At 46.6% G+C, this 19,855-nt stretch overlaps 1 protein-coding gene across 1 annotated transcript in view; it reads right to left on the bottom strand.

The window, feature by feature from the left end:
• IGFBP7 (insulin like growth factor binding protein 7) overlaps nt 1–14,727 on the bottom strand; it is a 123,114-nt gene extending 108,387 nt beyond the window's left edge. Inside the window, exon 1 of the mRNA XM_085641183.1 lies at nt 13,862–14,727. Within this exon, the coding sequence (XP_085497309.1) occupies nt 13,862–14,279 (418 nt within the window). The 5' untranslated portion in view covers nt 14,280–14,727. The remainder of the gene's footprint in view (nt 1–13,861) is intronic.
• Between the last annotated feature and the right edge of the window lie 5,128 nt (nt 14,728–19,855).

The raw sequence follows: 19,855 nt of genomic DNA, 5'->3' as shown, positions 1-19,855 counted from the left end.
GGGAATAGGTATCATGGTGCACTAACTGGTGCCTTGCACTAATTATGTTGAAAAACAGAGGTGTGCAATGTGGCTACTAACTGTTGTTCTGGGGTGACTGTAAAGCATTGTGTGCTGCAGCAACCAACGATGAAGTGGTGGATTCATGCACCTTTCCATAAGGAAGAGCTGGTGATGGCTTTCTGCATTTGAGTTGAGGGATGGATAGAAAGGCCCTAGCAGGGTGGCTTCATATATAGACTACCCGGTACAACCAACCTCATGTGACTTCAGGCACCCCTCATGGGGTGTGTGGAACGCTTTACCATGACCCATGGGGGAGGAACCTAATCTCTTTAAAGTTAGGAAACAACTCAAAACCTGGCTTTTTTTCCCAATAGGTCCTCACCACCAGGATGGACAATTTAGGTGTCACATCTGTGTACTTAGAGACGCTACTAGGAGTGTTAGTGTGCTACACTAAGAACCTCAAAGTAAATAAAAATAAAGCCCATCTTTCTGCATCAGTTGCACTCACACAACATCCCTACCTCCACAGTCTTCTTCATAGAGACAGAGAGACAAAGAGAGAGTGTGTGTGTTCTGTGCCTCTCTCTATCCGACTGCTACAGCATCATGGCATAGACAAGGACTTACAGTAGGTGCTTCCCTAGCTGAACAACAGAAAGAATGGGCACTCACACTAGACTCTCTTAAATAGACTTCAGTCCACCACCCTGATAGATGACCGCCTACACGGCCGTTCCCTTCAAGCAGTGCTTAGGTTTCTGGTGCTCGGCATCGGCAGTTAATTGACAACACCAGGACGTATGATAGCTACCACATGGTGGCGCTGTTTTTGTAATATAGAGATGACCACAACAACAGCTCTTTATGAAGCAAATAGACATTAAAACAACTAATACCTGCCTCCCAAGCCATTCATATAGCTTTGGGAGGGGCTTGAACAGTCTGGATTGTCACACTTGTAGCAGTGTGATGACTTGTAGTTGTGTAAGTAATGCCATTGGCAGTGACGGCAGTGACAATGGGTGGTGTACGCTGGGGTGGCCTCCTGACGAGGGCCCTGGCACTTCTTTTTTTATTTTTTTGCAAATTAAGCACTGCCTTCAAGGTACAAAAAAGTTTGGTGGAAGGCTGCCCTCTGTTTTGATGCCGTCTTTCATACATAGAAGATTATTTGTATTTCAAAAAGAAAGTCCCAAAGTGAAATTTCGATACAGAAAAACAAAAAACAAATGATGCCCAATGTTGGGAATTTTTTCCCGGTTGTGGTTGTCATTATTTTTTCTGACCCTTACTTCCTGTTTTTTCCTGGTGGTGAGGGACAGAAAATTTAACCCATCAGACCATCCACTCTAAATAGAAGTGAAGTTGTGATGGCTTTACTCTGTCAGGCCGTCGGAGGTTGCATTCGGTTGACGGACCCAACCGGGGTTCACTGAGGAAAAGCTGACAATCCACCCCTCTCTAAATGAGGCAAACATACCATGAGTGGGGCAGACAGGATATTCGTCATGTTTGTACCTCGTCTGCCAAACTCTAAATCAGCCCCTTATTCTTCCTGTGCCTTAAAAAATGAGTAACTGATCTGCTTCTGTTGCAAAGCCCTCTGGTGTCTTTGGGCCAGGTTTGAGCTATAACGAACTGCAAACAAGAGCTTGCTTGCAAGGTGGTTTTATTTTGTGCAGACAGTGGCTTCTTGAGCGCGCTCAGAGATTAGTGGATTTGATAGTGAAGCAAATAAATGCAGGTGAGGTACATTTCACATAGTTTTTCTAACAAGGAGCTGAAGAGGGAAAATGCGCACCAGATCACCCTCCAATCATCAAATATTCAAACACAAAAGATCTGGCGTTCTTGGACACTACTCATATATTTTGCATAGGACTGGTATAGGGGGATACTTTTTATCTCAACCCAAACTCAGCTGCTCAATTATACAGTCTGACCTGGTCCTCTGTGCCCATATCTCTAATGTTTTCATAAAAAGGAAAGAACTTGTCAGTCAAGTCACTCATCAAACAACATACCCTCTATAATTAAGTGTATGTATACCACAAAGAAAAATGTGTGGAGACGAGAGATGAGAAAGTACCTCACGTGCGCACCACCAGAGGAGCTACTGGCAGGTTCTCACCAGCTTGCCCACATTTTTGTCATCATCGGTAACTTTCTCATATAGAAAAGAAATTGTATGTCCAGCAAAAAAGAAGGTGTCAACAAAGTGTGATCAACATATCACTAAAGAAGACAAATAGAAAGTAGAGACCCCATGAAAAAAAGGAAACAAAGTGTCTCAGATAAAATTGAGCTAAACTCACATGTATGATTATACCCTTTTAATCCGAAGTGTGAGTTTGCTCAACATTAAAAACACAGCATGTTGTAAACCACTTCAAGGACGGCCAACATGTTTCATTGCCTTTATATACTGGCGGCAAATTCGTCGGGGCAATCGAGGTCAGCAATCACCTCCCTGGACATCTAACATTAAATCAAGAGTGACTGACAAACAAACAATTTCACCTAGCACCTGGGCTAATGCACACTCCAGTACAAAACATCAGTATATGAGCAGTTTCAGATCCCATTCACATGAGCAAATTACACATATAAACAAAGACAGGTCATGCCAGTGGAAATACACAAAAAAAACTTGAATTACAAATATTGAAAACATAATGATGAATTAAAAACAATCCCTTTATATTTTGTTTGCACGTCAATCAAAATCAGTGCATGAAAAAATAGCTCGTGTAAAGAATCTGGAACTGCAAAATATCAAACCACATGAAGCCTGAGGCAAATACAACACTAAAAGCGACCCTAAACGTGAACTTTTTTCTGGCACTAAAGAATTTGCGAGATCCTAAGTCAAACTAATGCCTGCCTGGGGGTAATGGCGCAGCTGCTGTCATGTGAGGACTTCAAATCTGTCATCTGAAAGGTGAAATGAAAGCGAACGTTTGCTGTACGGTATTCAAGACCACAGATGATACAAGAAATCCCATTTTTTTGTTTACACTGTTGGCAGTGAAATGCTAACAAGCCCATTTCTGCTCTCTAGCTCTGTCTACATAAGAGTTGTATTTCCGTCACTAAAGTAAATCTTGGAGTACTTACCCAGACAAGGCAACAGAAACATTCTTGCCAACATTTTTTTTCTTCTGATGAGGAATTAGTCCAAACATGTTTCTGCGAACATTAATTCACAATCTGGGAATTCCCGCCATCGGCTCCACTCTTCAAGCACAGCCTCGTGAATTTATGCACAGCATTCCTTGCAGAGGCGCGCTCAAGCAACTAAATGAAAATAAAGGCGCGCGCACAGACACACAGGCACGCACGCACGTCTGTGCGCGCGCTAGGAACAAAACAGGACATGGGAAATCCTTTTTGAGACATATTGCCATAAAGGGCCTTATTAGGAGTCCCAGGGTAAAACCAATGGAGGTCAGTCAGTGCTTAATTTGTAAAAAAAACATAAGTGCCAGGGCTCTGGTCCACACATTGCCCCTTCTATGTTGCCAATGATTGTAACAACACAACTGCTAACCATCACACTCCTACAAGTGTGACATTTAGTAGTATTAAAGCCCCCCAAAGCTATAAGAATGGCTTTGGTGGCAGTAATAGTCATTTTTTTTAATGTATAGTGAATTAATGATTAACTGTTGTTGTGGTCATCTCTAAATTAGCCAGACAGCAGCACCTTGTGGCAGACTGCCACAATCCCTGGTGTTGACAATTAAGTGAAGGTGCCGAGCACCGGAAACCACCGGCTCAAATTAAGCACTGCAGTCAGTACTGGGAATAATAGTTCTCATCAGGATTGCAAGATCTGCGGTGACTGTGGAGTTGTTGTGTTCTGCCGATGTCCGGGTAAACCCCTGGGGGAAAATAGCTGCTGGAATTAGGTCCAGTATTCTGGATCCCCCTGGCAATTCTGCATGACTTAAGGACTTTCGGGTCCAAATTGTAATGGGGGTAATTGAACCCCCCTCTCACCCTCCCCCGTGGAATTACTGATACGCATGGTATCGCTAACTCCAAGGGGGGTAAGGAGCAGAAGAACGGCCGAGTTCTAAGCCTTGTTTGTCCTATGTAATTGTATGTGGACACTTTCTATTGTGAATTCCAAACAGATGTGCTTCCTATATTTTTTCTATCTTCCACCTGGTTTAGTCTATCGGCAGCTCCTCTAATGAAAATGCCAATCCAGAATGTGGGCGTTGAGGAAAACACCTGCCACAAAGCTCCTTAAAGCCCTCGAGCCAACTGCCGAGGGCGCTACCCAAGAAAGTTCAGTGAGAACGCATTAGAACCAACTGATCTTGTCCAGATTTTTGTCACTGCCTTGTCTAAAAATAACTGTAAATCCGAAAAATCCTCTTCTTCCAAAGCGTTAAATGAAAGCACATCATGGAGTCCAACTGGAGACCTGAACTCCGAACCACAGGTAAGTACTCTGAGATTCTTAAGGGCTAAAGAGGGCTGTAGTCTGGAATATTGAGTGTGGAATCTTGAGTTGCCAGAATTTGGAAGCCAAAATATTGGCCAATGGGGTCAAGGAGGTAAATGTATATATGCATTGGAGATGCGACGAGCGCAAGGTAAGTGGTTTTATACATTCATTTATTTATTTAATATTATTTAACCCGTCGTCTGCCGACTTCCACCACCCCCCAGCCCGCCCCTCCATCACTCTTACCTGTGGCAGCCACTATTGGACATAATGCTTTGGCAGCGCAGTTGTTGGCATTTGTGCATGCCCACAGTGCATCCAACCTGGTCATGGGCGGGGGGGGGGGGGGGGTAAAGGCCTCACTATGACCCACTGTGGTGTGCTTCCAACACTACTATCCAGAACTGGTCTTTACAGGTTCGAAGCTGGTGTGCAAATGGCAGGACATTGTGATTTCCCCCATATAGGTTACCATGGTGGTAGCTGAGTCGCTGTAGCTTAGTAGGACATGATGTTGTATGGCTGCTGCACCAATGCCAATGCTGTGTTTAATGGCATCTTAATGACGGTATTTCTGGCCATCATGGCGCAGTTGCTGATATATTTCTGCAGATCCGCTATCTTCGCGTGAACCTCATGGGTCACTCTGACTCACTGCAGATACTCGTGTCATCTCCTAATAGCTCTATCTGTATTTTATATTGAAAGCTCCCCTTTCCCACCAGTTTTCATTTGTTCTTCTTGGAAGACTCCTTCTTGCCTCTGTCCTCTCGTTCCACAGCCCTCTGTGCTGGTCCAATGCTGCGGTCGCGTCTTCATTTCCAGTTTGCTGCAATTGATTGGAATTAGGCCTTCCTCATTCCTCCCCCAAAAATTAGAAGACAGCCCCCCCTCGCCCCCCCCATTTTCTATTGGTTGAAGGAATGACCACTAATGAATAATATAACTCGTTCGTCCTGGTTCAGACCTCAATTTCGTGATGTCAAGTGTGGCCATGTAGTATATGGGAATGTGTGATTGAAAATTTCACTACGCTTTTTTTGACTTCGATCCACCAGGCTGTCACTAAATAGTTGATGAGAGTTGTCAGTCCACGCACGTAAGTGATGGTTTTTAACTTTAAAGTGCATGCATCAAGTGTCTGGCCTGTGCATCAGGGACATCTTAAGGATTTTGGGGGCCCTGGGCCAAACATATTTTGGGGGCCCCTGTTCAGAACAGCTTTGAATTTATGATCCAATTTGAGCCCCTGTTTCCCACGCAGTTTCTGCTTCCTCAGCTGCATTAGCGGTCCAGTTTGCATCATAGGCAAACAGACGTGTGCAGCTGACAGCGGTAAGATTTAGTGTTTCCAGCCCTGCTACTAGGTTTTTAATACTTTTTAAATTGTATATTGTGTCTTAATTACTCTGTGCTTTTTAACAATTTCTTCTACCTGCGCGCACTTGCACTTTACTTGATTCTGATTGCCTGCACCTCCTTAGCTGCTCCGATTCGCATCTCGCTTTTTCTCCAGTCCTGGTCCGCCGTGGCTGATACGCCGATTGTGCGGAGGGCTGGGGCTGCTATCGGGCTCCTCACTTCCGCCCACGTATTTTCCGCTTCCTCAGCTGCATTAGCGGTCCAGTTTCATCAAAGGCATTAGCCTATATATTCCCGATGCAAACGGACATGTGCCTTCGGCGCGCCGCTGGTGTGCCAAAGGCAAGGCCCTCTGCGCCCGTCAGCATCCCGGAGGCGTCTGGCTCTGGCCATGCTGTTGAGTTCCCCTCCGGTGAGTTTCTTCCACTATATTACAATAGGGAAAAACTGCTTAGCCTTTGGCGGCTACATTATGTCAGTGTACAGCCGCTGATCCGAGCTTGGAGGTAGACTTTCGATTTAATAAGTACAACTGGTCTCTCCTCCAGCCTAGGAAACTCGCATCCAAGATCCTCCCACGTAACAATAAGTGTAAAAACAATAAGAAAACAGAGGATTTAAAGGCCACCCTTTTAAATTGTCGTTCTACACAAGAGCATGAACCACACATTTATGACCGACTTTTAGACGAACAGCCTGATCTTTTATTTCTCACTGAGACCTGGCTGTCTGTAGCCTCCAACCCTACTATCACCTTGGCCATCCCTACGGGTTATAAAATCTTTAGAAGAGACCAACAAAGTGGGAAGGGGGGCGGTGTCACCATAATTTACAATTAAACACTAGACTGCTCTCCCATACCAATGGAAAACATCGAGGGTGCAGAGTCCTTAGGCTTCTGCTGTACCTTATCCCCCCATCATAGCATAGCTGTTTTTCTGATTTACAGACCTCTCGGTGCAATTGGAAGTGTTATTACTATGCTTAATACAGCCACCACCTCCCTGGCCTTAAAATACAACAACTGCCTTATTCTGGGAGAATTCAATATGTTTATGGACAATGGAAAAGACCCTCAAACAATTTCCTTGTTGGGGACGCTGCAGGCCTGCAACATGTTTTCATCTATTTCTTCGGCCACCCATGAGAAGGGCCATACCCTAGACCAAATCTTTCACAACGTTGACATATAAGCAAGCCTTCCTCTTCCCATTACCTGATCTGACCACCTCCTATTAAAATGTGTCATTCCCAACTCTGCCACAGCCCCTCGGGCTAACACAGGGCAGAGGGTCCCTAATTACAGGACGTTCCATAAAATATCCATCCCGATGTTAGCAGATGCCCTCGGTTGTTCCTCACTGGAGCTGTCTGGCTGCCCCGACTCGGACACCCTCTCAATAGATTCATAGCTCCGTACCAACATTGGTACAGTGGTACCAGTTGTTTCCCGCTCCTCAAAGAGGTCGGCCTCACCAGCTCCGTGGTTTAACAGTTCCCTCAGATCTAGCAAAAGAAATTGTAGAAAAATGGAACGGAAATGGCGTAAATCCTATCTACCTGAGGACAGGAAGGTGTATAAAGACACCTTAAAAGCTCCTTACATTCTTGTGAAGGCAGCCAAGAAAAACTTCTTTCAAACCAAAATAGAAAATGCCCAAAATAAGAGTAAGGAAATCTTTAGCATAGTTAAATCCTTTACTGTCCCGAAAGCAGGCACAAAGGAAGGGCCATGTACAGAAGAATGGTTTAAGCAAATAGCTCAATTCTTCCACAAAAAGATCTCTGTGATCTAACAAGCCTTCAGTAACATCTCAGAGGAAGAACTGACCTTCTACCTTAGTTCCAATAGCAACTTTCACCTCTTGGATCCTCCATCTTTACTAGTTTCCCTGAGTTTTAGCTTGAAGAGTCACTGACCCTTCTCCAAAGCATTAAGTCTGGCTCTCCTACCGACCCATGTCCAGCGAATATCCTGAACCTATTAGCTCCCACCATAAACCCCACGGTAAACCAGCTCTTTAATGCTTCCCTCCCCTCAGGCAACATGCCGAGATTATGGAAGAATGCTAAGATTCTTCCACTGATGAAAAAGGCTAACGCCAAACTGACGGACCCTGCCAACTACAGGCCAATCTCCCTTCTTCGTGCCCTCTCCAAAGTATTAGAAAAGCATGTAAACAAGGTCCTCCAAAAACACATTGATGATGGGAAGCTCCTTTATGAGTCCCAATCCGGTTTTAGGGCTAACTACAGTACGGAGTCCGCTCTCCTGGATGTGACTGAATTTCTCAAGGGTAAGCTGGACCAGGGAGGCAAGGCTGTTCTGATAGTGCTCGATCTGTCGGCGGCCTTCGATACGGTCCCACATGAGAGGCTCCTGGAGAGACTTGCTGACATCGACCTGGGAGGGCGCCTTAACATGGATGTCATCCTTCTTGGCAAATAGATCTCAGGACATCTGGCTCCCACCTTTCTCATCCCCAGTTCCGGCCATGAATGTAGGTGTCCCTCAGGGCTCCATTCTCAGTCCTACCCTTTTTAATATATATCTACCCCCCTTGCATTTCTGGTAGAGGAAGAGAGCGCCAAAATTGGTTCCTATGCTGATGACACTCAGCTGATTTTTACATGTGAAAAAGGAACTGACTTTGATGGTGCAATGATCAGGTCTTGCCTCACAAAGGTTTTTAACTGGCTTAAGATCAACCAGCTGAAGTGCAATCCTGACAAAACTGAAGTTATTTTCTTTGGTAATCCAGAAACGCCTGACTGGAGCTCTTGGTGGCCAAAAGATCTGCTGCCCCCGCCCACGGAAAAGGAGAAAGCCAAAAACGTAGGAATTGTCATAGATAAGACACTCTCCATGCGCTTTCCAATCCAAAATCTAACTGGCGCTTGCTTTGGCATACTCCGGATGCTAAAAAATTCCTGCCACTGTTACCGCATGAGAGTAGAAAGATCGTGGTGCAGGCTCTGGTGACATCAAAGCTTGACTATGTCAACAGCTTGTACCTCGGTCTTCCCAAATCCCTTTTCCAGCGCCTACAAGTAGTACAAAACGCGGCCAGAGCCATCCTGAGACCTAAACCCAGACCTAGTATGAACCCTATTCTTAAGTCTCTACACTGGCTCCGCATAAAAGAATGGATCAACTTCAAAGCGATGACCATCTTCTTTTAAGCTTTCCACGGCTTAGGAGCCGGCTACCTAAATAAGCGCGTTAATCACTGCACAACATCTAGACCCCTAAGATCTTCCAATGCCTACCTGGCCATCGTGCCTAAAATATGCCGAAAATATGCCGTGCCCGCACTGGAGGCAGATCCCTCTGCTTTCTAGGCGCAAAATTGTGGAATAGACTTCCTGAGTCTCTGAGACTAACCACAGACCTACTCTCTTTCAGGAAGAACTTAAAAACCTGGATTTTTAATAACTGATGGGTCTTCTACGCACGTTTTCCTCCCGCTGTCATGTGCCAGGACACTCTAGTCTGAGTGGCTGCGCACTTTATTAAATACATTATTTAATTTAATATCATTAGGTCCCTGACAGTGCAAAGGAACACTCGTCCAAGTTCTAAGGGTCTTATTTATGAGGCCTTGTTTCACTTTTATGAAGCCGGTGTGTCACTTTTTGTGACTCACCGGCAGCGACAAAAATGTGCCATGTTGCGCCCTATTGGCAAAGTGACGCATCTAGGCAGATGTGTCAGTTTGTAAACCCTTGCACCACATTATACCTGCGCCAGGTATAATGTATGCAGGGTGGGTGTTCCCCCGCAAAAAGCCTCGTAGAAGTGGCACATTGAAATCTATGAAAACTCAGTGCGCCACTTCTAGGAGGCCATTGCGTCAATATCTTACACCTGCCTCACACCAGGTGTAAGACTGATGCAGGCCCTTTCACGTGGGGCTTCCCCCATGTGAAAGGACACATTGCTGGACTTGTGTCTATTTTCAGACACACCCCAGCAATGCATCAATTTTGCGCCTACAGATACGCCAGAAATACTGACGTATCTTTAACTCCATGCGACATGATGCGACATACAGTAAATATGACGCATCCGTCATGTCGCAAGGAGGGTGCACTAAGAAGTGACGCATCCCTGTTTTCACACAGCGATGCATCACTTCTCATAAATAAGGCCCTAAATGTGTTTACATCTAATATTCAGGGATAGGTATGTGTGTTTTCAATATTGTAACACAGCAGCAGCTCACCAATATTACTGAAAATAATCTCTGTGACGCCCTCCCATTTCTTATATGTTAGGCCTTGTTTTGATCTAAAAGAAACTTTTTTTCTGTATACTGCATGAAACATAAATACAACATTCGCAGCAAAATGGCTGTACTAGACTCTCACACATCAGGCACATAAAACATAAATTAAAGGAAAACAGTATTTAAAACAATCCGTTTAAGAAATAATCAAGGTCATTAGGGCAAAACTCTGGAGAATGGAGCTGACTCTGTCAGGGGGCCCCCTGAAAGGCTGGGGCCCTGGGCCAGAGCCCACTTTGCCCCTGCATTAAAACGTCTCTGCTGTGCATGCTTCCCTTGTGAACTTTAACTGTGACAAGGCGCGCGAGCACTGAGGTCTGCCAAAATAGGTGACCAACCGTCCGTAAATTTCACGGACAGTCCGTAATTTCGGCCGTCTGTCCGTTGTCCGTGAAGGATTCTTTAACGGACGCCATTTGTCCGTAATTTTAACCGGGCACCGGTCGCACCACCCTAAAGCCGGCACAGCTTCCACCCACTCCCTGCTTGACTCCAATGCTGTTGAGGTCGGGTGTAACAGACACCGATGCAGTACCAAAGCTCAGCTACCCAGCAGCATTGGAGAGGCACAGCGGGATGGCAACCCTCACACCTTCCGCCCTTGATGAGCTGTTAAGAGGTGTTTGAAGGTGAGGGAGGGGCTGCAGCTTCAGACGCAGGGGCATCTATTCAGATGCAAACAGCCATGAATGCGTCATGTCTCTGCAATATAGAGGCGCCTCATACATTCCCTTTCTGCCCAGGGCCCCAAACATCCTAGAACCGGCCCTGATTACACCGAGGCAGCACGTGGTTCTCTTCACAGAGCTTAATTACTGTCACTAAATTGTAAGCAAACCTCGGTTCTGCAAACATGCAGTCTATAATGTAATAAAATAAAGAAATGGCACAAACGCACCCACACTGATTAACAAAGTATGGAGGACAATCAGTTATCTTGGAGTATCTCCTCTAAGTACTGTACATCACAGTGAGGGGGAGGGGGGGGGTTGGCAAAACAAACATTTTGGAAAGAGAGCCTGTCTTCTAGTCTCGTTGTCTTGTCCAGGAGGGGGTGAGGAGCCCTACCCCACCCTGGAAGAGACCAAGATGATACTAGAATACTGCATGCCCACCCCTGTGCCCACCCTGGTGAATCCTGTTCCCCCTCCTGTGATGGCTCCTGCCTCACCCCCCCGATGGCTTTTGTTCCCCCATGTGGTGGCTCCTGTCGCCGCCCCCCCCCCCCCGCCTGTGATGGCTCCTGTCCCCCCCCTGTGGTGGATCCTGTCTCCGCCCTGGGTGGCTTCTGTTCCAGTCCTGGAATGGCTCCTGCAGCGAGGGTGAAGTTCTTGATGGGTGTCTTCTCAAAAAGGCTCACCTCAAAATTAATATGAAAAGGTGGGCGAGTGAGTAAGTGAAGGGGTGGCTGGATGGCTGGATGAATTAGTGAAAGGGTGAATGGATGAATGAAAGATTGAATAGATGGATAATGAGAGAGGATGGATGGATTGATGAGTGAGTGGAGGGATGGATGAGAGAAAAGGTAAATAGCTGGATGTATGGGTCGAAGGGTAGCTGGATGGGTAAAAGGGTGGATGGATGAGTGAAAGGATGGATGAGTGAAAGGGTGGATGATGAGTGAGTGGGTGGATGGATGAGTGAAATGATGGATGGATTGATGAATTGATAAGTGCAAGGGTGAATGGATGGACTGATGAGTGAAAGGGTGGCTGTAAGGATGGATGAGTGAGTGAAAGGGAGTGTAGGTGGACAAAAGGATGCATAGATGAGTGAAGGAGTGAAAGGATAAATGGATGAGAGAAAGGATGGATGAGTGATAGGGTCAATGGATGGATTCATGAGTGGATGAGTAGATGGGTGGGTGGATGGATGGAAGGAAGGATGGCTAAGTGAAAGGGTCGATGAAGAGAGAAAGGGAGGATGGATGGATGACTGAAAGGGTGGATGGATGAAAGGGTAAATGGCTGGATGGATGAGTGAATGAATGGATGGGTAGAAGAGTGGATGGATGAGTGTACAGATGGATAGGGTGAAAGGGTGGATGGATGGATGAGTGAAAGGATGGATGAAGGGATGGATGAGTGAAATGATAGATGGAAGGATGCATGATGGATAGGTTTGCAAATGGTTGAATATGTATGGATATGTCTGGGCTTACTTATATACTATTGCGCAACCTCCTCTGATGTGTCTGTAAAACGTACCTATTGTCCTGAAGTTTTGTCCTGAATTTTGATCTCCTGTCCTGAATTTGTGTCCTGAATTTTGACCCTTTGTCCTGAATTTGTACACTCACCGTCCTGAATTTGCACCAATGCCAGTTGGTCACCCTACTGCCAAATGAGGTGTGACGTCACACACAGACTGCAGAAACTCGACAGTGGCGCGAGGAGATGTAGAAAAGGGGGTGGGCAGGTGGAGGGGGTGGAAGACACAAGGAGAGTGAAGAGTTATGAGCCCTCTTGAGACTAAAAGGGAATGGAGGAGAAGGTGTGTATAGTTGGACTCCGATGGAAAGACGCCCCTCTACAATTAAACATAAGGTACTAGGGGGCATATTATCAAGCCAGGCGATAAAATTGTCGCCGCTTTAGCGGCAGAAAACTGCCGCTAAAACGGCGATAATGGGCTTGATAATATGCTCTATGGAATTCCAATTGAAGCCCAGGTTAGATGTCCTTCTCATCTAACATGGGCTTCAATTGGAGTTCCATAGAGCATATTATCAAGCCCATTATCGCCGTTTTAGCGGCAGTTTCCTGCCGCTAAAGCGGCGATAATGTTATCGCCTGGCTTGATAATATGCCCCTTAGAAGGTACAACTCTTATAGAAGAACGGAAAGGACTCACGGAGCACTCATTGAGATGGGAGAAAACAATGAGATAAAACTAGCAAGGTACTGTGGAGAGGAACTAGGACTGACTGGGAAGGGGCAGGGAACTGTGACGAAAATCATAAGCTTGTGGGGGGGCACACCGGCCGGACTCGGGCACGGGAGGCTGGGAAGAGGAGCGGAGAGCTGGGAAAAGGGCAGTGAAGAGGAGCAAAGGGCTGGGTAGAGGGGCAGAGAGGGCTGGGAAAAGGGCAGTGAAGAGGAGCAAAGGGCTGGGTAGAGGGGCAGAGAGGGCTGGGAAAAGGGCAGTGGAGGAGCAAAGGGCTGGGTAGAGGGGCAGAGAGGGCTGGGAAAAGGGCAGTGAAGAGGAGCAAAGGGCTGGGAAGAGGGACAGCAGTTAAGAAAAGGAATAGAGGGCTATTAAAAAGGAGGGGGGGGGGGAACTGGGGCTGTTAAGAGGGATAGCGGGCTATGAAGAGGATCGGTGTCTCTGAATAGGAGCAGAGGGCTGGGAAGAGACGCCGAGAGCCGTGAGTAAGGATCAGTACGCTCTGAAGAGGAACGGAGCTCTTTGAAGACGAGGAGCTAGAGGGCTGTGAAGTGCGACAGAGACACTTGGGGCTGTGAAGAGGTGCAAGGGAGACGCCGAGACCTGTGAACAACGGGCAGTATTCTCTGAAGAGGAACGAAGCTCTTTGTAGAAGAGGGGAGAGAGGGCTGTGAGGTGCGGCAGAGGCTCTTGGGGCTGTGAAGAGGTGCGAGAAGTCGAGAGCTGTGGAGTACACAGGATACTGTGAAGAGGAGAGAGGGGACCGTGGAAAGAAAGGTGTAGGTGGCTATAAACGGGCGCCGGCCGTGGCTAGGAGCTGACAGGTGCACGGGGAGGGGCCGGGCGGCTTTCTTACCTTGCTGGCACTCGCCCTTGGCCCGCTGGCTGATGGCCTCCTCGCCCCTCTCCTGGGCGGCGGCGCTGGCGGCCTGCAGCCGGCAGCCGCTGGGGTAGGTGACGCCGTCGCTGCCGCACACCGGGTACCGGCTCTTGCACACGCACACCCCCGGCGCCGCGGGGCCCTTCCTGCGCTTGCGGATCTTGAGGCACTCGGTGCCAGCTCCGCAGGCCCCCGCCGGCCCGCACGACTCGCCCTCCCCGGGGGCGCAGAGCTGGCAGCAGCCGCAGGTGTCTAGCATCGTGCCCTGGGCGCAGCCCCCCTCCGGCCGAGGTGGGCACAGGGCCGGCTGGCACTGCCCGCAGCCCTGGCGGGGCCCCGGGGAGGAGAGCGCAAGCACCGCGGGCAGGAGCAGGAGAATCGAGAGCAGGAGCATGGCTGGGGGTGGTGAGCAGGGCGGTCCGCGGGCTCCCTCTGCAGGCTGGGGAGAGAGGACGACGAGTGGCTCCGACTCTGACTGTCCTGTCACTGTGCAGCAGCTCCTCTATAACTCCACTAGTAAGCCCCTCCTTCTGCTCCTCTGCGCCCCTCCTGTCCCTCCACTGATGCACTGGAGCAATCCCTCGCCCTGTGCCCGCCCCTGCTTCCCTCCACTCCCCCTCTGCTTCAACTGCAGAGCAGGGTCAACTCTCCCCTGCGCCTTCCCCGCAAAGGCATTCGACTTTACAAAGAGGGAAAGTCGATTCCTTTCCATCCTTTCATGCTTTGACAGGTGAAATTCAAAGCAAGAAATTGTCTTCTATATCCAGAGGCGCTGAATAAGCACATAGGAGATTCCAGAAGCTCTCCTTTCCACATGACTCCATCCGAGATGATTAAACTGTGCACACAGACTACCTGCCGGTCACTTCATTGTGAGTCAGTCCTACCTCCCTCCTTCCCTCCCTCCCTCGGCTCCCACCCTCCCATGACGGATAGTCGCTTGTTGTTTGTCGCTGTTGTAAGAGAAACATGTCGGATTCTGGAAAGAAATGAAAGTATTTTTCAGTACTCGCCGGGCCTCCATTAACAAACTTCCACAGACAGACAGATGTGCAACACCAAGTGCAGAATTTAATTAAAACAAATTGAGTCAAAGCACCTAGCAGCATGACAAGCAGCATCTACAGAAAGCCCTCTTTCCACCTACAAGTGATGATACACAGTGAATATTTGATAAGACTGAGGAGCTGCAATCAGGGGTGTATAGCACCCCTGAGTGGGGATGCGGAGGGTGCAACCCTTCAGGGGCCCCTCATCCCTTTCGCGTGGACCCCTATTCAGCCCAAGGCCAATGAACAGTTGTGAGATATTAGAGACTTAGGGGTCCATCTGCGCATTCGGTGGGGGGTGCATCTTTTTGCCTTACGCCACTGGTTGCAATACTGATGTCTTTTTAAGTGGCTTCCTTGAAGGCTGCCCAAGGCGCTGACATCTCTCTCTAGTTGACTGTCCCTGAAAGGGAGTTGACAAAAGAGCACCTACTTCAGTGCTGCACCCTATGTGCAGTGGTCACTGGATGCCACTGGAACATTGGGACCCTTTGCCACTGGAACCAAGCTGCACCTGTGTTGTCAGAGTCAAAGTTAGCAGTCTAACTGCTAGTGAAGAGAACTTTCTGGGCGGGCAACAGGACAGGAAGGTGGGACTTTGAAAAGTAACAACAGGGAGAGACGGCACGTGGGCGACAAGCTTCCTGTGTATAGGCCATGGCATATCACGGCCACACCGAATAGCAGAAAACAAAGTGCAACCACACTTGTGTAACAGGAAGAATCGGTGTGGTTCCATACCTGCCAATTTACAAATGAATTTCACTGTGTGAGAAGGAGGTGGGACCTTGGAGGGGCGGGGCATCGTGTCAGAGCTACCTAAGAGGCACTCTGTCCCTCACTAAGCCCCCCACCCCTCTAAAAAAAAGAACAGGTAATTGAGGCTGTTGTAGAAGCCCTCGGGTGTTTTCATACCTTTTAATGGACATCGGCTGCTTACTACCTCCTGAAATGAGCTGGGAGTCCACTGTTTACAGTCATTTTCAGCTTGTTTTCCCTGCCACCGTGAGATTTCAGCTTCTCACAGTGTGAATGTGTAAAGGAAGCCAAAATCATATGACACATGGTGGTACCATGTGAGTTGGAAGATTGGCTATTCTACCACTGCTGGCTCAGAATGCACCCGACTGAAAAGCACCAACTAAGGTGAAACTGGTCTAGAGTAGCTTGTGTTCAGTTCTAGATGACCTGGCTGTGTAGTTCGAGCTTGACTGTTCCTATTGGAGAAGAATCAAGGTTGATTTGCATATGGTTAGGTCTAATCTGAGGTGGCATTGTGGGTAAAAAAACACAATGGACCGGGATGCAGACCGAGTAATTATCAGTGGGCAAGATGAATTCAAGTACTCACCCATCACTTTTTTGTTTACTTTAGTGCGATGCCCTAAGTATGACGAGTATGCCAAGATGTGGGTCCCATGCTCATTTGCCACATGAACCAAGCTGCACCTGACTGAAGAGCCCTAACTAGGGTGAAACCAGTCTTGGCTTGCTTGTGTTCTGCGTCAGAGCGGAACTGGCTTTGCAGTTCAGGCTGGATTGTTCCCATTGGAGCAGGATCAAGGCTGATTTGCATATAACTCAGTTTAATCTGAGGTGGCATTGTGCGCAAAAATAACTCACGCATCCCGCCCTTCACTTTTTTTGTTTACTTCAGTGCTCCTTTACTCGTTTTACCACTGGAACCAAGCTGCACTGTCTGAACTGACGGATGGGAAATAAAGACCTGATTCACTTTTGAGTAAGTATACACTTTTCGGTATGTTTACTGCTCTTTGGTATTCACAAACTGTACATTTGTAGTAACTTACACTTTTTCAGTAACTTCCATCACTTTCTATGGGAGAATGTTGCAGTACCAGTGGTTGGCGATGTGTAGTGCTGGACTTACTACAAAAGTGTAAGTTACTACAAAAGTGCAGTTTGTGAATAGCATTTTTTAGTCAGTTTAGCTACTGCTATAGAATTACAAGGCTTACTACACAGTGCAGTTTGTGCATCAGCTCCTAAATGTTTAGTTACATTAGGAAAATGGGGAAAGGTCTTTAGGGGAGGTTTGTATTGATGTGTTAGTGGCGCACATTTTTGTAGGGTGTAAGGTTTTGCACCAACTTATGTAGTGTAGACACATTTGCACATTTGAAAGGACGTATGTAGTCTTTCGTGCTGTCTTACCCAGTGGATATTTGGTCATAAGTATGTCAAAAAAATTGTCCAGACTGATTCCCTATGTTCCTATATAGGTTTTGAGTCTAAAATGCCACATAAAGAACACACCCATCTGCCATTAGAAAACTAGGAATTAAACAATCTTGAAAAGGTCTCTAAGCAAGTGGAAGTAATAGAAAAGCAAAATAGTTAATGTGTGCAAAAAAGCACTTTGCATTTGGATGTTGTGCAACCAGTGGTTTGAGGCCCAAGCTTCATGAAAATAAATTTGCTGTGAGAACATCTGGGACACAATGTAAGGGGAAGACAGGACTCTGTGACAATTGCCAATTCAACTTTCCAGATAAAATCTCTTCTTCAAAATATGAAATTTTGGGTTTTGATAAAACTGAGCAATTGATCCATGTATTGAGAACTATGATTTTGAATGTTTAATTTTGAAATGTTTAATTTATTTTTGCTTAATTTTATTGATAAAAACGGTGAAATATTGTTGTGGTTAGGTTTCCTGTATTAAAAAAAACTTTGTCAGAAAGCTGAGCTTTTAAATTAATGCATCATTATGGTATATTTGAAGGAAAATGAAACAAGAAGTCAATTTTGTAGGACAGGTAAGTGAGCGCTGACAATTTTTCCTGCTGACTTACACACGAGAAGGTGTTGTGACCTAATGTCCAGAGCAGCTTACTTTGGAACTGGTGAGCCAGGTTCAAGACCCTGTCTCGGCTCCACATCCTTTGAGTCTTTGCAATGTAATTCGGACCACATTTTCTAAGCCCTTGCATTCTACAGGGCAGTGCAAAGGCTTATTTGGGATTTACAAAGTCATGCAATCCCCGATTTGCATGGCTTTGTAAAGAAATGCAGTGCTTGCGTTACATCTCTTAGTGGTAGGCGTTCAATGGGGGGCATGGGCCTTCTCATGCATTCACCCTTGGATTAACCCCTTCTGTGCCACGTCCTTTCCCCCTCCTGTGCCGGGCGTTTTATTAGTGGGTGGGGTTCATGACGAGATAGTCTCGTCATGGGCACAGCACGACCGTGCTCCATGACGAGACTATCTCGTCATGGGCACTGAAGAGGTTAAAAGCGATTCCAAATCTACTAAGGTTTGTATAAATTGTGTGTAATCTGTACGCCTGCTACAGAGAGGCGTACCAAGGAGAAATATGTTTATTTCTCCTTGTAACTTTCTCTTCAGATTCTTTTTGTGCAGAAAGATACCAATTCCTACACAATAACAATCCTGCCCGTAACACAGGCACAAGTCCACCAGCTCTGGGAGAGAGCTGAAACGCGCCATATCTTTGTAAATATGTCTCTCTTCGGTTCTCTCCCATTCACGCAAAGCAGGGCAGAAAATTGTGTTGCTTGAAGTTTTAGTAAATTCTCCTTGCCCTCCTCAGGCCCAAAAATAATATATGTGTAATGTTATCCAGTCCTCACATGAAGAGCTTTAACGCCCTTGAGCCAAGTTCGCGTGATATAAAACTACAAAAAAGAGTCCAATTGGCAAAAAAATGGAATGGCTCATCTGTATGACCTCTTGTGAGAGCCTGGTTGTCTGAGCTCACTATGACTTTATTGTGGAAAGCTTCTCTCGCTTGTTTACCAGAATGGTACAAGTGCCCTCTTCATTCAATGAGCACTTTCGTTGCCGCTAGATGACTGAAACAAAAAGGAATCCCAGAGAAGCAAATCAAAGACAAGATGTGCTCTTTAAGAAAAAGGAAGCCATTTTAGGAAACTGCATCTAACTGAACAGTGCATCTCTTCCGCTGTGACTTACTTCATATCCATCCCTGATATGTCACACTAATAAATGTATCCTGTTTTATCGATTAAAAAATGTAGCACTTGTACATTGCTTTGTACATCATAAATTATAACATGATTACCTTCTGCATTAATTTATGCATTCTGTTAATTTTTTTTTTTGGGGTCGAGCATTATTGCCCAATCTGTCGCCATTATATTAAGCATTGAAAGAAACACATCATCACAATGTAATAAGAGCGTTTCGTCAACTTAAAAGTTCTACTATTTAAGCTGTTTGTCGCCCTTCTCGATCGGGGTTCCATTTTTAAAAATTTCTACAAAGAACTGTAAAAGGTGTTCTGTAATTGGCTTATTCTCAGATCGTTTAACAGTGCATACAATTGCCAAAAGACCAAGGTGATCAGTTGCCCAAAGTGTCTGGGTAGAAAAAGTAAAAAGACACACAGATGATGTACGGAATGCAGAGCAAATCAAACATTCACCCCAGTCAAAAGATGTGGGTTAAATCCATTATTCTTTTGCTCCCCATGCCACTCCAGTTTAGACCCAGCTATGTGCAGATCAGTGTTGACCGTGTGTCTCAAGGGAACAGTCCAGCTCAAACTGCTAAGCCAGGTCGTCCCTGGACTGGAAACAAGCATCCTGGGACCGGTTTCGGGGCATCACCCCTCATCAGCCAGGCTAGCTTTAATCCAGTGGCACAGTGAGCCCGGAACCCATGTCTGGGCATACCTGGCGCACTGAGGGCGAGAAAGCAAAAGACACACAGGTGATGGATGGAATGCAGAGGAAATCAAACATTCACCCCCAGTCAAAAGATCTGGGTTAAATCTATTGTTCTTTTGCTCACCATGCCACCCCAGTTTAGACCCAGCTATATGCAAATCAGTCTTGTCCCTGTACCTCATGGGAATAGTCCAGCCCGAAATGCCAAGCCAGGTCATCCCTGGACCGGAAACAATCATTCTGGGAC

The sequence above is a fragment of the Triturus cristatus genome, chromosome 2_2 (genome assembly GCF_964204655.1).
Source record: "Triturus cristatus chromosome 2_2, aTriCri1.1, whole genome shotgun sequence".
Taxonomy (NCBI): Eukaryota; Metazoa; Chordata; class Amphibia; order Caudata; family Salamandridae; genus Triturus; species Triturus cristatus.
The sequence above is the reverse complement of the archived record's forward strand: the minus strand, read 5'-3'. Positions and strand labels throughout refer to the sequence as shown.